Source organism: Amphiura filiformis, chromosome 16 (genome assembly GCF_039555335.1).
Source record: "Amphiura filiformis chromosome 16, Afil_fr2py, whole genome shotgun sequence".
NCBI classification, from domain to species: Eukaryota; Metazoa; Echinodermata; class Ophiuroidea; order Amphilepidida; family Amphiuridae; genus Amphiura; species Amphiura filiformis.
This window is the reverse complement of record NC_092643.1, coordinates 42,498,994-42,515,894: the sequence shown is the minus strand read 5'-3', so window position 1 is coordinate 42,515,894 and position 16,901 is coordinate 42,498,994. Positions and strand designations below refer to the sequence as shown.

At 37.8% G+C, this 16,901-nt stretch overlaps 1 protein-coding gene across 1 annotated transcript; it reads left to right on the top strand.

The window, feature by feature from the left end:
* The first annotated feature begins 2,138 nt into the window (after positions 1–2,138).
* LOC140172660 (uncharacterized) lies at positions 2,139–16,207 on the top strand. Its single transcript, XM_072195792.1, has 5 exons — positions 2,139–3,682; positions 10,716–10,927; positions 12,624–12,722; positions 14,003–14,106; positions 16,121–16,207. Exons 1-5 carry the CDS (start codon positions 2,139–2,141, stop codon positions 16,205–16,207), a joined length of 2,046 nt encoding a protein of 681 aa, XP_072051893.1.
* Positions 16,208–16,901: the final 694 nt, after the last annotated feature.

Sequence of the window (16,901 nt, the reverse complement as noted above, 5' to 3'; positions counted from 1 at the left end):
TAGTGTTGCAGCAAGGGTCAAGGATGTGAAGGAGGTATCATAATCTCTTGGTGTTGTAGCAAGGATCAAGGATGTGAAGGAGGTATTATAATCACTTAGTGTTGTAGCAAGGATCAAGGATGTGAAGGAGGTATAATAATCACTTAGTGTTGTAGCAAAGATCAAGGATGTGAAGGAGGTATTATAATCACTTAGTGTTGTAGCAAAGATCAAGGATGTGAAGGAGGTATAATAATCTAGCAGTGTTGCAGCAAAGATCAAGGATGTGAATTAGATATTATAATCACTTAGTATTGTAGCAAGGATCAAGGAGGTGCAGGTATTATAATCACTTAGTGTTGTAGCAAGGATCAATGATGTAAAGGAGGTATTATAATCTCTTAGTGTTGTACCAAGGATCAAGGATGTGATGTAGTCATTATATCACTTAGTGTTTTAGAGAATGTACAAGGATGTGAAGGAGGTGCTATAATCTCATTGTTGTAGCTAAAAACCAACGATGTGATTATTATAATCACTTAGTATTGTAGCAAGTATCAATGTTGTGGAGGAGGTATTATAATCTCTTAAGGGGGTACTACACCCCTCGATAAATTTGTGTCTATTTTTGCATTTTTCTCAAAAACTAATAACACAATGGTAACAAACGTTATGTATATTATAGGGGCAAGGAATCCAATTACTACACTGGAATTTCAGTGACCCAAGACAAATGGTTTGTTATTTATGATAAGAAATAAGGTACCGCTAGGATGTACCTTGTTTTGTATCATATATACTGAATCGCTTGTATTGAGTCACTGAAATGTCAGTGTAGTAATTGAATACATGAATACAAAAGCCACCTAAGTCCATAGGAAGTGATTTTGAGAGAAAAACCTGTGTATCATTTTAATTCATTCAGTTAGATTTACCTGGTCAATATGGTAAGTTTTACGTGCAAATGAGTGGATTAACCTGTATTAGGTATGACGATTAGCATTTCAGGGACTTCGTGGGGTTCATTTTAAATTTTGGACTTAGGTGGTTTTTTGAATCATATACAAAGACAACAATGTTAGAATGAGATTACCACTAGTAAGATAATACAAAATAAAGCACACAGGTATGTATAATGTTGATAAGCATTCTGCCATGTAATGTAAACCACACACTTTCCTTTATTAAACCCATTTTTTGTTCAAAAGTCACTCTCTAGCAATGAATGTGTTACAAGTGGACTTTTATACATACTGGATTTCAATCAATGTGTTACAAGACTCAAATCATGGAATTGGGTGATTCTTTCATAAATGCTATTTTTCACATGCTTAATAGACACAGAGAATGAATTTGAGTTGTTCTTTCATGCATATAACAGGCCTATGTATAGCAACAATTTCCCATGCTTAACTCAATTTGGCCGAAGTATGGACTTAGGTGGCTTTTGTATTCATATATTCAATTGGATTCCTTGCCCCAATAATATAAATAACTTTTATTACCAGTGTGTTATTATTTGTTGAGAAAAATGCAAAAATAGTCACAAATTTACCACAGGGGTGCAGTACCCTTAATAATAATAATAATAATAATAATAACAATAACAATAATGACACCTGATAGTATACAGGGCATTTCAACATTGTATAAACATATTTTTTAATAATTAAAAAATGTTAGATTACCGACGGATATCATGGTTTGCTATGTATTTGATTTACCATCAGTAGGTGACCTATCCCATGTGGAGCCAGCTGCAAAATCGTGTGAAATAATACGTAGGTTGGGAGTTCAATCAGATAATTAATTTATTTTTAAAAGGAAAACTCATCAAAATGAGACAGTACTGTCAATCGATGACTGCAGATATTTCAAAAATTTAGCTATGTTAGAGTCCATCCGTTCGTTTAGAAAAGTCAATTTCTGACATATGTTTTGATTTTTATCCCTGAAAACTGAATTGATATTGAGTTGAAGCAACCTTGAACCACGAGTGTCCTTCCCACGTATTTCTGCATCGCCTCTAAATAAATGGACTTCAACAGCAGTATGCCCAGCAGTACGGCAGGTGCATATAGTAGCAACTAGTTCTTCGTGTAGTTACCTCCATTACAAATCAAGTCATGTGAAGTTCTGTGTGATTTTTGGTACCCATCATGGCATCTACAATCCCTTCCACCAGTACTACTACTCCTACCATAAGTACCACTACCCCTACTATCAGGACTACTACCCATACCATCAACGGAGATTTATCTATAGCACCACCCGCTCACGACTTACCATCTGCTAATAATCACTTACCCACTAACAGAAAACGATCGCTTGTCATAAACAATTTCGGAAGCCAAGGGAACATAAGTGTTCTTAGTTTTGAACATGGCAGAGAAGTCAGAGAAATGCTTAAAAAAGTTGACACTAAAGGAACTCAAGAACGTCTTGCAAAAACTATTATTGTGATCATTATACCATTGATAACTCTTATCGCCATCTGTATTGTATCTTTAGCTGAAAATATTGAAATATTGAGAACAGAAAGCCAAACTATTTCAGCGATACAATCTAGCAATCAGTTCAATCGAGTCGTACTTCGTTTAATGGCGGAAAGGGGCTTAAGTGCCATTTACCTCGGTTCTGATGAAGCGACAACAGAGGAAGTGTACATACAACTAAGGCACACACGATCTCTTACAGACGAGGCTCTGGAGAACCTCATCGTCTGGCCTTCAGATGGCCTAAGAACAAGTGCAGGACATTTTCAAACAAAAGCAGGTTTACATAATCGTATTCATAAATTTCGAGATGTTATTGATAAACGCATTAATGTCACTATCGAAGAAGATGTTAATTTTTACACATATATCACACAAGAATTTATGAAGGAAGCGATTTACAAAAGCAGATCCCACGACGGCAACCTATGGCCTGGAATTGTTGCACAAGAGAGCCTACTGCAATCGGCAGACTACCTCGGAATTACAAGAGCCATTGGTGGAACACGTTTCGCTGGTTGTTACCTTCACTCCACACTCTCATCTATGTTCAAAGAAGCTTATGTGAAGGAGGACCTTCTGATGAATATTGCTCAAACCTATCACAACTTTGTTGCAGAAGGCCTAGAGAGTGAATTTAAAAACATTGAAACAGCAATAGAAGTTGTTGCTGACATGACAGAAAGCATATTTGAGAATAATGATGTCTGTGAGGTGTATGGAGTAGAACTTGCTACAGAATTATCACTTTATTGGTATGGTAATGTTACCGCGATTATACTTGCCGTCAGTAATGTACGGAACTCGCTATCGGAACACACCAAACAAAGGTCAGAAAACAATTACAATTTGGCGGAAACGAAAGTGGCTATTTTGGGTACCGTAGTTGGAGTTATCGTGTTAGTCTGTCTGGCTTTGGGTATCGTAAACGCGCGTCAAATCCATAAACTTTTGTCCACAATCGGTATGTATGCGAAAACGTTAGAGGGCAAAACACTAGAACTGAGAAGAGAAAAGAAACGTACCGACCAACTACTTTATCAACTTCTCCCTAAAGCTGTAGCAGATCAACTTCGTCTAAACAAGAGGGTAGAAGCCGAGTATTTTGATTGTGTTACTATATATTTTAGCGACATCGTTGGGTTTACGGAACTTTCGGCAGAGAGCACTCCAATGGAAGTAGTGGATTTATTGAACTCCTTGTACAGGTAAGCTGAGCGCATGTAGAGCATGTAGCCAGAGCGGGGTGCTTAATTTATTTTTGCTACCATATTGGGCCACAATGCCACCAACCCTTTAGGTTAGGTTTAGGGTTTAGGGTTACGGATAGGGTTATGGTCATGGTTAGGTTAGGGTTAGAGTTAGCATATGCGGTCCATTATGGTTGCATAAAATAAACACGCGACCGGGCGGCCCTACTAGAGCGCAGCCAATTTGTGCTCCAGTGCCTTATGCTCGGTGACTTGTGTCATACTTCTGATCCACTCATTTGTTTTTCTGTCTCTTCTTGTAATCCCTAGCATGCTCCTTTCTATACTGTGTTTAGCCACTCTCAACTTCTGCTCCATTCTCTGAGTCATGGCCTAAGTTTCTGAGCTATATGTCATGGCTAGGAGGACACACTGGTTGTAGACTTTCGTTTAAAGACATACTGGCATATTACTCTACATCACGTCATTCAAGTTTCCAAAAGCACCCCATCCAGCTCTTACTCGTCTTCTAACTTTGTCAAACTGGTTGTAGCTCATTTTGACAACTTGACCCAAGTCATATTCTTCTACTTCTTCCAGTGCTGTTTGGTGAATGTAGATTTGCTTCTTGATGACAAATCTGTTAATCTTCTTTTTTGGTCTTGCTCATGTTGATCTTCAGCCCCACTTAGTTACTTTCATTATTGAGGGCTTGCAGCATAGACTCCAGATCATCAGGGTTTTCTGCAAAGATTATAATATCATTATTTTGCAAATCTCAGGTAGCTTATCCTCTCGATCTCCCCATTGATGTTGATCCTTTCTTTTCCCAGTCAAGGTTTTGTATGATGACTTCCAGAGCTGCGCTAAAAGTTTTGGTGATATAGTAGAGAGTTTATGAAATGAAGTTTGAAAATTTACTTTAACTGGAACGGCAACTTCAGAAATATCGATTGGATTTCTTGCTCAAATTTACTACAACGCGAACGTATGATTGGTTACTGCACCAACAGCGTCTTGTCACTTAAACTCGGGACATGTGTATTATTGTGCGTTCAAAAGAAGGGCATGTGTAGAGCTTGTAGCCGACTGCATCAAAATGTATCTTTTGTTTAGTCAAGTGGTTATTAGTAGGAATGACCAATGAACCCGCCAATGAACCATCAACTTGATTAGAACACTCCCATAGACATGCAGGGAGCTCAACTGTGCACTGCTTACACAGACATTTCTAAATTGATCTCATTCTTTTATTTTTCAATATTTTGTAACTATCTTGCAAATTACAGCAACATAACTTATTTCATTTTCCTGTAAGTGCGAGTCAAAATTGGTCCATCGCCACAGTGCGCTTAATTGCCAGTGGCTGAGCTCAGCACTGCTCAAGAAAGGCACAACATATTCATGTCAATAAGATCAGGTGAACAATGTAGCCTACTGAGCTGTAATTTGGCAGAGTTGCCAGTAATACCTCTATCATACCCTCTGTAAAAAGGTTAAAAAATTGAACAAGTATATCTCGAGTTACAAATTAAATCACCAGCTTCCCTTTGGAATTTCCATACTCCTTTCAAATCATGCTAAGAAGACACCTTTCTGAACATAAATGTGAAGTTTCGTGCTCATTCGATGTATTTTTCACCTGATTTCAACCCCAAACGTTTTCTTATATATTTAGGCCTATATCATCTACAACTTGCTGCTGGCTATACCTTGTTTAGAACTTTCAAAAGAAGTACCTGAATGTGCAACCATAACTGTTTCAAAATAGCCCGCGAAAGTTATGCAGGTAACTCCGAGGTCATGCATTGAATTGTTTTGAATGAGGAATACTACGGGAACCAGCACCTTTTGTTAGAAGTCACACATGAGCATGATGAGTGAAGTGGATAACCTCTATTGTTGTGAATGAGTCAATGACCTTCAATGACACTTAAGATTTTCTTTGCATGCACCTACTAATTGGTCATATTAAACCCAATAACATTGAAATTTTTGGTTGTGAAAAAAAAAAAAAAAGTTCACCTGGACTTAGTGCAATTTTGATTTTGTGCCATATCGGCCATCTTGGATGATTTTTGGCAAATGTTCTCTAAAGGCATGATTTCAATGCCTCGGTTTGAAAAAATAATTTATGCCATTGACTAGTAAAGTGCCATTTCATAAGAAACCCCTTTGATACTTTCACAATATGCTTGTTTCATGTTTGCATATATATTAAAATAAAGAAATATATAAAGGTAATTATATGCTTATGCCAATTTTGCTCCCAATTGCTATTTTTGGAACTTGTCATTTTATTTTGTTCCAATGACCGGTCAGAATGGGAAACTTTGAAAATTCATAATTCGAAAAGTTTTTGACCGATTTTGACCATTTAACCACCAAAATACTTCTATTGATGAGTTCTATCCAGAAAACAATCTTTTGTAGCAATAGGGGCATCATGAAAATTTGATGGTTATCCCTATTATTAGTCCCACTTCAAGACAAAAAACATCTCAGGCGCTTCGTTTGAATAAACATGAATGAACTCGCGGTACCACTCAACGAGGATTATGTCGGGACCCAGTGCTACTCTCCTTATCATATCATTTTAAAACAAGCTATTCGTTTCAATTAATATTCTTACGATATTCATAGGCCTATATAATATAAAGGCTCGTCAGCTTTGTCAATTTCATATTCCAATTTACTACGCAAAGCCTAATGTAGAGTGGCAAGTTTTCCGTGTCACGGAAAACGGACAAATTCACGGAATTTAAGAAAAACGGAAAACACGGAAATTCGCGGAAAACGTGTTTTTTCCTTGCGAAAAATAAAAATGAAGAAAAAATAATGTGAGGTTAATATAATGAAATTGAAGTCAGTCTTCAAAGATATCAGGCTTGAAAACAACTAAAAACATAATACAAGTAGGGCCTAGCTTCTTTTTACCCCGAATGTGAACACGGAATTGAAATTACATCACGGAAAATCACGGAATTTAGTATTCAAAACCACGCACGGAAAATCGCGGAATTCGGTGTTTTAAATCACGGGAAACTTGCCACTCTAGCCTAATGAAATACCTATTCTTTATTTCTTTCCCCTCCTTCTCAATCTCTCTCCCCCTTCCCCTCCTGTTTCCCCTCCCCTACCTTATCCCTATTTCCCCCTCCTCTCCCCTCTATCTGTACTCGTTCTCTCAAACTTGACCCCTCCTATAATACCCCACTCGCACTCCTGTTTCCCCCTCCCCAGTGACTTTGTCGGAGGGCGTGGGGAGGTTCAAAGGAAAAAATTTTTACAAAAATGGGCAAAATATGGCAGAAAAGGCCTAAAAGCATAAAATATCATGGGTGAGCTGTCCCCCCTGGCTACCGTCAATGCACCTTCCCCTGTCCACATCCAATAACCAGGCCATTTTTACGGGAACTTAATCCACTTGAAGTGGAAGTAATGACAAAACTTCGTTTCGCAAACTGATTTGGTGTACGTGATGAGCACACACAAAACTATACAAGCGTGACGTTTGGACCAAAAATGTATTTTAATGTAATTCATTCAGTAATTTTCAGTAACATGTGGCATGTTTTTAGTCAAACCAAATTAGATTTGCAATAATTGGTCTATTAACTAGATAATACATAAGAGGTAATTATGTAGTCTGTGAGGAAATATGCAAAACTATTGTTCTTAAATTGGCGTATTTTCATTATAATTTACGGCACACTATAGATTCTTGGGTTAACTTCCACTTCCAGTGGCTTTAATGGCAGAGTGGTTTTATTTAAACATAATCCTCTATAATCCTCTAGACGTTAAAGTTTGTGGATTCAAACTTCATTTCGCAAACTCTCTAGTATCTCCTGTCGAACCCCCGGTGAATGTTGATTTTGTTGCTCGCAGAGTGTAGCCGGATGGAAGTTGTTCCTTTGCTCTGTGTGTGCTCTCGAAAACGGAAAACGTATGGCTCTAAAATATATATATTAGTAGTTGGCGTTTAATATAACCATATCCCACGTGCTACAAAATGTAATTGTCGCAATATACGTCTCACAATAATGTTTGACGTTCTTCTCTGATACCAGGCACTACAATAATATCAAAGACCTTGAAGATACCCAGAAGTTATCAACTGAAATGACAGTTAATACATTGTAATTGAAATTGACAAGTTGTTTTCATCAGCCTATATACATCGATCAATGTTAATTATACAACTGTTTGACCTATCCATCTTCGTTGGAAACGTGACGCTTAGTCATTGTCAATTTTGTTGTCCATTGCCCCCTCTAGCTCTGTAAGGTACCTGGCAACACTTTCATAAATCAGCCTGAATAATAATACAGTAACCTCAGTGTTTAAGTTCGATCAGTTTGAAATGTAAACACTATGAATTCACTACCAGGGACAGTACAGGGCGCATTTGGTAGCCAAGGCAATATAAGTTTATCATCAAGCGAGACCAAAACGATCGAATTTAAACAGATGCTCAAAGAAGTTGACGACAATGGCTCAAAACGACGTCTTGCCAAAAGTCTTGCTGTTATTGTGGTACCATTGTTAACAATTTTAATTATCAACATAATTTCATTGGTTCATTACGTCGAGATTCTAACTACGGAACAGAAGACTATTTCAACCATAGAAAGTGGTAACCAACTGAATAACATTGTATTACGATTAATGGCAGAAAGAGGTTTAAGTGCAATTTACACAGGATCCAGTGCCGATGATTTAAGTCACGAACAAGTTCATTCATTGTTACACAACGCAAGATCAGAAACCGATCACGTCTTTGATGGTGTCAACTTTTGGCCAAGTGATGGTTTAAAAGTAAATGACAAAGCTTTCCAAACTCAACACGAGCTTCTAAATTACATCCATGAATTCAGAATTAAAGTAGATGTTAAAAATAATCTTACCATTGAAACTGAAATAAGATTTTACTCTAACATCACTCAGGCTTTAAGCAGGGAATCTGTTTTGAACAGCAAATCACACAATGGACATTTGTGGCCTGAACTTGTTGCAGAGAACAGTTTGCTCCAATCAGTCGACTTTCTTGGGATAGCAAGAGCAGTAGGTGGGACACGTTTCGCATCCTGCTATCTTGATCATACCTTGTCGACTATGTTTGCAGAAGTAATACTTAAGTCACATACTTTGGTTACTTTAGCTAGCACTTACGACACCTTCGTCGCCGATGCTCTACAAGCAGAAATTCGCCTGGTTGATCCAGCAGAGGCAGTTGTTAATCGCTTGACTGACAGTATCTTTCGAAACGATAATGTCTGTAATCTACTTAAGTGGAAGATGCGATTGGTTTGTCTCTAGCCTGGTTTGGTAACATCACATATATCATCAATTCGGTTAGTAATGTGCGAATGGCTTTAGCACAGCATACCAAGCTGACTTCTGAAGCTAATCTAAAATCAGCCAAGTTGAATTTAATTATCATGGCTACGGTCGTATCTGTTATTGTTATAATCTCAATAACAATGGGTGTGATAAATAACTATAATATGCAACGACTTATGAGCACTATGGGCAAATATGCCATGAAACTGCAGAGTAAAAAATCAGAATTGAAAAGTGAGCAGAAACGGACTGAAGAGTTACTCTGTCAACTGCTACCGCGCAAGGTGGCTGATCAACTCCGTGCAGGAGAATCGTTTCAGGCAGAATATTTTCACTCGGTTACTATATATTTCAGCGATATTATTGGATTTACCTGCCTTTCTGCAGATAGTACACCCATGGAGGTTATCACACTTTTAAATGCACTATATAGGTAAGTTATAGGGTAAATGCTGGGTTTTGAACAACAAACCAAAAGTTCGATGGCGTCTTATATGCGAACGTCCTTTTGTTAGGGATAGGCGGTCACATAGTCCGATAAAACCTAGTTGAAATAGCAATCAATGTTGATCTTTCGACTTCAAGGTTTCAGGGAGAGGTTGGGGATCAGTCTACCTAGCAGTCAAGTTAGTTCAATCGATGAGGCGTTTTTTTCTATGGTGCGATATGCAGGCTTTTATGGTTAGTACGCTCTCGTGTAAACGATTGTAACCCGTACGAAACGGGAGCTGATTCTGGCTGCGAAGGTCTATTGTGGAATATCTAGGGTGTGCGCTTCTTAGCTGCAAGTTCCTGTATTGTTGTTTAATGGTTTATGGAATGATGTGGGGCCGTAGTGGTAAGGATTGACAAGGAGGGGTAATAAAAAGGGTGTTTCATTGTGCTTTGTGTTTGGCTCCTGACATAATCCCCGTTGAGAGGGTCATCATCGCCTGACGAGTGCATTCCTGTTTATTAAATGAAGCGCCTAGGTAGAGCCTTTTACTTGTAGTGTGATCAATAACCCACTTGACCAAACAAAAGGGAGAAATATTGCAGTAGTCCCTTACACATGCATTTCTTTTGATCACCCCTTTGATACATATGTCCCGATTAAGCGACAAGACGCAATTACGTGGAGTTCGTTGTCGCGGTTTTAGAATAACATAATTTTGCTTTGACAACAAACACCACATTTAGAGTTTCATGAAGAAGATTTCATGATTACGTGTGAATCCAATGGCGACGTAAAAATGGCGATATCGCATCCGCTCCCATCCCTGATGGTTGTTTTATTTTATATTTTTTTCAGAAAAGTATACCAGATTAAATCGTCCGTATTCTGTGAATATGCAGCAACGTCGCCCTCACCATCCATACGATAAAAATTAATTAATGGACGGGTTATATATCGTCACTTTATACACAGGCAGTGGCGTAGCGTCATAGAGGCACGGAGGGGGCACGTCCCCCCAATCAATCTGAAATTTTTAAAAATCCCATAGGAAAATGGCCGAAAATTGGCTTGTGCCCCACAGTCAGACCCGGTGCCCCCAATCATGGTTGGTGCCCCCCAGTCATGGTTGGTGCCTCCCAATCTTGGTTGGTGCCCTTCCCCCAATATGAGGACCCACGCTACGCCACTGACACAGGACGGTATCAATTCCAATGTCAAAGCACTCCTTTTTGATGGATTTTGGTAATGTCTTTCTTTCTTTTTATATAGCACTTTTGATAGTGTTATCGAGAACCACTACGTGTATAAAGTGGAGACAATAGGCGACGCTTACATGGTCGTGTCTGGCCTACCAGAGCGCAGTGATGATCATTGCTACCAGATCATATGTATGGCATCAGATCTACTCAACATGGTACATGATTTTGCAATCCCACATAAACCGCATCAAAGATTACGACTCAGGATTGGAATTCATACAGGTAGATAATTGTTATAAGTATTTTTATAGTGATCAATATAATCAGCTATATATACTGCGCCAATAAAATATCCTTACACTTGGAAAAATAATCATAATTTCAAAACTAACCAATATTGAGGTAAATTTGTTTTTTTAATAGATGCACTATCTAATCCTGCACATTATGACACCACATTGAACCCAATGTGACCTCAAGAAGTAAAGATACAAGCAATTGAATAGACGACGGTCCGGTTTTAAAAGTGACAAACTGTCCTATACAAGACGCAAAAAGATTCCAACAAACGCAACAAAGAGACAACACAGTTTCTTCAATGAAGCGTTATTTAAAGCAGTTTTTATTTCAGTTTTTACTTCTCTGTACTTTTCATAACTTTCATGTTATTTGTCAGTTCTTTTGTTTCAGTTTTCTTTTGTTCCTTTTGTTTTAAATTAAAGCCAAACGCATAAATTAGCCATTCACCACTCTCAAACCAGATGTCTAGTCTGTGGAGTTTTGAATAGGCCAGTTTGTCACTTTTAAAACTGCACCTTCGTCCAATCAAATGCTTGTAACTTTGGTTCTTGAAGTCACATTGGATTCAATGTGGTGTCATAATGTGCAGAATTAGATAGTGCATCTATTAAAAAAACAAAATTACCCCAATATTGTTCAGTTTGGAAATTGTGATTATTTTTCCAAGTGTAAGGATACTTTATTGGCGCAGTAAAGTATAGTATGGACAAGCTAACTAAACAGACATTTAATCTTTGCCTTATCAATAGAGGTGAGAATGCTGTTGAGAATGCCAAACTACAAATCCCCAAGCATCCCACTTACCAATTTTACAGTTCTCATTTGACATACGAGCACACTTTTAACTGTGCAGAACATTTGATTTATCATAAAAATGTGCCAGAGATTACTTAAAAGGGCATTTCGTGATCCACAGCCTCATCCCCCCACTTTTCCCAAAAAAAGTTGAGATTTTTATATTACTGGATACCTAATATCCATAATGTTTGTGTACAAAATATATCTTGCAGATTAATTCGTTTAGCCAAGATATCGTGAAATTTGAATTACGTTCTGGTATACCAGAACGAAATTACAACGTATTGTCTATGGGACAGTGTAATACACATAATCATGCATAACTCGCAAACGCAAAATCGGATTCAGCTGAAATTTTGGGAATAGGCTTTTTTCGTAGATATCTACAGAAAAATGTCATAAAAAGTGGATGCTAGGATCACGAAATACTCCTTTAAGCTGTGAATCTGGCCAGGAGGGGCAATTATCAAGATTGATCAGACTATACGTGTTGAAAGCAAATGTTTCCGATCCTTGGGTGTATTAATTGGTTTGACAAAATGAAGATGATTGACTATGATGACCGATACTCTTGTTGTTGTTGGGAGAATGATGTTCGTGATGAATTGTATCTAAGGACATGGACAATTAATAATCCACATCAGGTGTATTTTGCGGATAATATGATTAGACGAAGGCAATCAAAATTTCGGTAGTGCCCTTTTCAAGGATAATTTTTGAAAATTAGAACAGGTACGTGAAATCCCACATTTTGGTAAAAATAGAGGGCGAAGGAGGAGGGGAAGAATAGAAACAGTAAAGGGCGAGGACGGAGGATTTTGTTGCCGTTGATGATATTAATGACAACGTCGCGTCGCGGTCTTTATTCTCTTGTGTACAGGTTCTTGTGTAGCTGGTGTTGTTGGTATGAAGATGCCTCGTTACTGTCTCTTCGGTGATACCGTGAATACTGCAGCTAGAATGGAGTCTACTGGTGAAGGTAATTATACCTTAAAATGTGATTTGCTTTCTAAAAGTAAAGCCCAATTCAAGAAAGACATTTTCTGAGCTGATGAGCGCAGGTTGCGCTTGCAAGTACAATGTGCATTAAGGTCGGTGGCATTATATTGAGGTGTAAGTCAATCGATTGCTTTGTAAGTTATAGAAGTTCCAATTGAAGCCTGTAGAGAACTGAGCAGGAAGTCTGTCGGTATGTTAAGACGTCTTTGTTGGAATAATAATTCTGGCAATTTCCATAGTCACGTTTTGCAGAGAGAATACAGCACAAATGTAAAATATATACCTCTTGATGTGACTGATCTTACACAATTAAGTATAGTTGGAATGGCTAATATTTGAAATGTGCTTTGAAGAGAGTCATTTCAATGTTTTAAGTATTTTATGTATTGAATTTTTCAAATGCCATTTCAGCTCTCAAAATTCACATCAGCAAAGTAACTAAAACACACCTTGAAGAATTTGCTCAGTTGGTAAAGCGCCGGACTATGGTACAATTTCATGTTTTCAAAGCGCTTGATAGTAAGCACATTATGCTAACTATCGAGTTTTTACGGTATGTTAAGACGTCTTTGTTGGAATAATAATTCTGACAATTTCCATAGTCGCGTTTTGCAGAGAGAATATAGCACACATGTAAAATATACTTCTTGATGTGACTGATCTTACGCAAGATCAAGAGAGAATATAGCACAAATGTAAAATATACTTCTTGATGTGACTGGTCTTACGCAAGTAAGTATAGTTGGAACGACAAATATTTGAAATGTGCTTTTGAAGAGAGTCATTTCAATGTTTTAAGTATTTTATGTATTGAATTTTTCAAATGTCATTTCAGCTCTCAAAATTCACATCAGCAAAGTAACTAAAACACACCATGAAGAATTTGCTCAGTTGGTAAAGCGCCGGACTATGGTATAATTTCATGTTTTCAAAAGCGCTTGATAGTAAACACATTATGCTAACTATCGAGTTTTTACGGTATGTTAAGACGTCTTTGTTGGAATAATAATTCTGACAATTTCCATAGTCGCGTTTTGCAGAGAGAATATAGCACAAATGTAAAATATACTTCTTGATGTGACTGATCTTACGCAAGATCAAGAGAGAATATAGCACAAATGTAAAATATACTTCTTGATGTGACTGATCTTACGCAAGTAAGTATAGTTGGAACGGCAAATATTTGAAATGTGCTTTTGAAGAGAATCTTTTCAATGTTTTAAGTATTTTATGTATTAAATTTTTCAAATGTCATTTCAGCTCTCAAAATTCACATCAGCAAAGTAACTAAAACACACCTTGAAGAATTTGAGTCATCAAGGCGAAACTTTCTCATTACATCTAGAGGAACAGTGGAAGTTAAAGTAAGTTTCAACAAAACGATGCAGTCAGTTTAAAAAACAAACAAAACAAAACGGGAAAGCAAAATACATGTTAGAAAGAAATTCGATGATTGAAATGAACAACAAACGTACTGCGTGCAGTGTTTTCAAATGCGTAGATTGATTCATTTTGCTTGAAGGCGGTGGAATTTTATAGTACTTGAATTGTCTGCTTTTGTAATTTTTCATTGAATATATTATTATAAAAATAAACGGAGGTGTAAAATTTGTCTAAAAAAGATTTAAAACTATGTATTTACTTGTTGTTTGAGAAATTGACTACAATTAATGCAATTGTGAAATCATCTCAGTCAGCGCGCACGTTCATTTGTCCAATTTGAAAAGTAATACGCATATTTTACCTATAATTAAATGATTTATGGCTTTTAAAAGGGCATTTCGTGATCCACAGCCTCATCCCCCAAAAAAAAAAAAAAAAAAGTTGAGATTTTTATATCACTGGAATACTCTGGCTACATAATGTTTATGTACAAAATATTTCTTGCATATTAATTCGTTTAGCAAAGATATCGCGAAATTTGAATTTCGTTCTGGTGCACCAGAACGAAATTACAACGTATTGTCTATGGAGCAGTGTAATACACATAATCATGCATAACTCGCAAACGCAAAATCGGAATAAACTGAAATTTTGGGAATATGCTTTTTTCGTGGATATGTACTGAAAAATGTCATAAAAGAGGATGCTAGGATCACGAAATACTCCTTTAAGTGACACTCACGCCCAGATAATGTTAACATGCAAACCCTGTTAAATGCAGATATACGTACCTGTACCGCTACTTTATTATATTATACTGTGTCTCGCCTGAAGGTGAGAGTAACGCCATGTTGGATTTCGTAGTGGCAGATTCAAATCGGGGCGTATACACACGCGTAGAAGGGCGATACGTCCGTACGCTAGCAACCCACTCGCGTAAACGCACTGATTCGAGTCTGCCACTACAAAATCCAACATGGTGTTACAGTCCTCTTGCTCTATGACAAAGGGATGTTTATCCAGGACCAATTACTAGTAATTACCCCCTTTGGTCAAATAACTCCCAGCTGGACAAGCCCACCCTAAATGATAAACCACAGTAGACAAGCCAAAAGATATGTAATAATGGTATTATGGAATCTGTTGGCACACTTTTCAAACCGTGTTGATAGCTACATAATAGGGCATCAGCAGGGGATAATTGGATAGATTAGTGGTTTTGATAGTAATGCATTTTTCGTAGAGCAACCTGAGTATACTCTCAACTTCAGATGAGACACAGTAACCGACTTACTACCCCCGGGTTTTAAACCATGAAAATTTGATGTAATTTGATGAATCATAAATATAATACTTCCGTCACGTACTAGGAAGTCGCAGTGCTTCTCTGCAACAAAGAGATAAGAAAACGATTAACCCGAAACACAAAAACAGATACGAAAACTGAAAAAAAGAAGAAAAAGGGTCAATAGCTGTTCCTTTAAAGGGGCATTTAGTGATCGCCTCTGGATACATAATTCTTTTAGGAAAACTTTGAAGTGCGTTCTGGTGTACCAGAGCGAAATTACAACAGTGGCCTATGGAGCAGTCTAATGCCCAAAATAATGCCTAACTAATCGGAATCAACTGAAATTTTGGGAGTAAGCTTTACAAATGTAATAAAAAGTGGATGCTAGGATCACAAAATACTCCTTAAATTAGGATTTAAGGATGGCGGCGATAATGTAAATGACCAATGGGGTGTGATTGTTCTGTATAGTAAGAAACTGATGGTAGAAAGTGCGACACTCCAATTTGAGGGCGCTCTTCAAATTTCCCGCAATTGGGTTCAAAATTTCTTTGGATCATTTACAGAGACCTGTGGTCCTGTTACTCTTCTAGTAAGTTTTTCTTCAAACCGTTGAATAGGCATTGTGCTGCAGCAATAATGTTTGATGAGAATTTAATAAATTTTTATCCTGTTTTCTTTCTTTTTACTGCTCTTCTCTATAACAGGGCAAGGGGATCATGGAAACATTTTGGGTGCATGAAATTGAGAGTACTGCGCCATCACAACACCACGCAACCTTTGACGTTCATTGAGCTTCTGCACGTGTTGCTATAATATTATGCTACTATGGAATTGCTGGAAACTGGCAGACGACACTACCAGTATATAAACTCCTCAACAAAAGTTTGGAAAAATTTTTCAGGCATCTCTATCTCAATTTATTTGTGACATATTCATATCGTGTTGCATATCAATAGATAGCTACAATACTCCCTTTACAATGACACCCCATTTGAAACAATAACATTTTTGACGGCTGAGTACACGCCTTGTGAATGTATTGAGGTCTCAAACAGAATTTGCCAAATTGAGCATTACTCTGTGCAGCAAGCTGCAATCCCATATCTTCATAATCTGGGACCGAATGCAATCCTGCAAGATGACAACGCTCGCCCCACAGAGCCACATAGTCAACGACTACCTACAGAATATGGGAGTAGAGCCAAAATTACCTACCATCTGGCCAGACCCGGGGGCCAGACCTCAACCCGATTGAACACTTGTGGGACCAGCTTGATCGTGCTGTACGTGCCAAAGAAGCCCATTACAACCACATTGATTGACCTGCGACGAATCATTGTTGAAGAAAGAAATGCCCACAATAACGTGTAACCAAGTCGGTGAGCAGCATGAGGAGAAGGTGACTGACTATTGTGGTTGCCTGCGGTTTTCCACTCGCTATTGAGGTTAGTGGCTAGCGTTGTTTGAGCACAGAATAATGGTCAA

What these genes read in the sequence shown, in the direction of transcription:
- LOC140172660 (XM_072195792.1), top strand. Translation starts at nt 2,139, where the DNA reads ATGGCATCTACAATCCCTTCCACCAGTACTACTACTCCTACCATAAGT. An exon ending in AATGGAGTCTACTGGTGAAG is followed by an intron (nt 12,723 to 14,002) that starts GTAATTATACCT and finishes ATGTCATTTCAG; the next exon opens with CTCTCAAAATTCACATCAGC. An exon ending in GAGGAACAGTGGAAGTTAAA is followed by an intron (nt 14,107 to 16,120) that starts GTAAGTTTCAAC and finishes TCTCTATAACAG; the next exon opens with GGCAAGGGGATCATGGAAAC.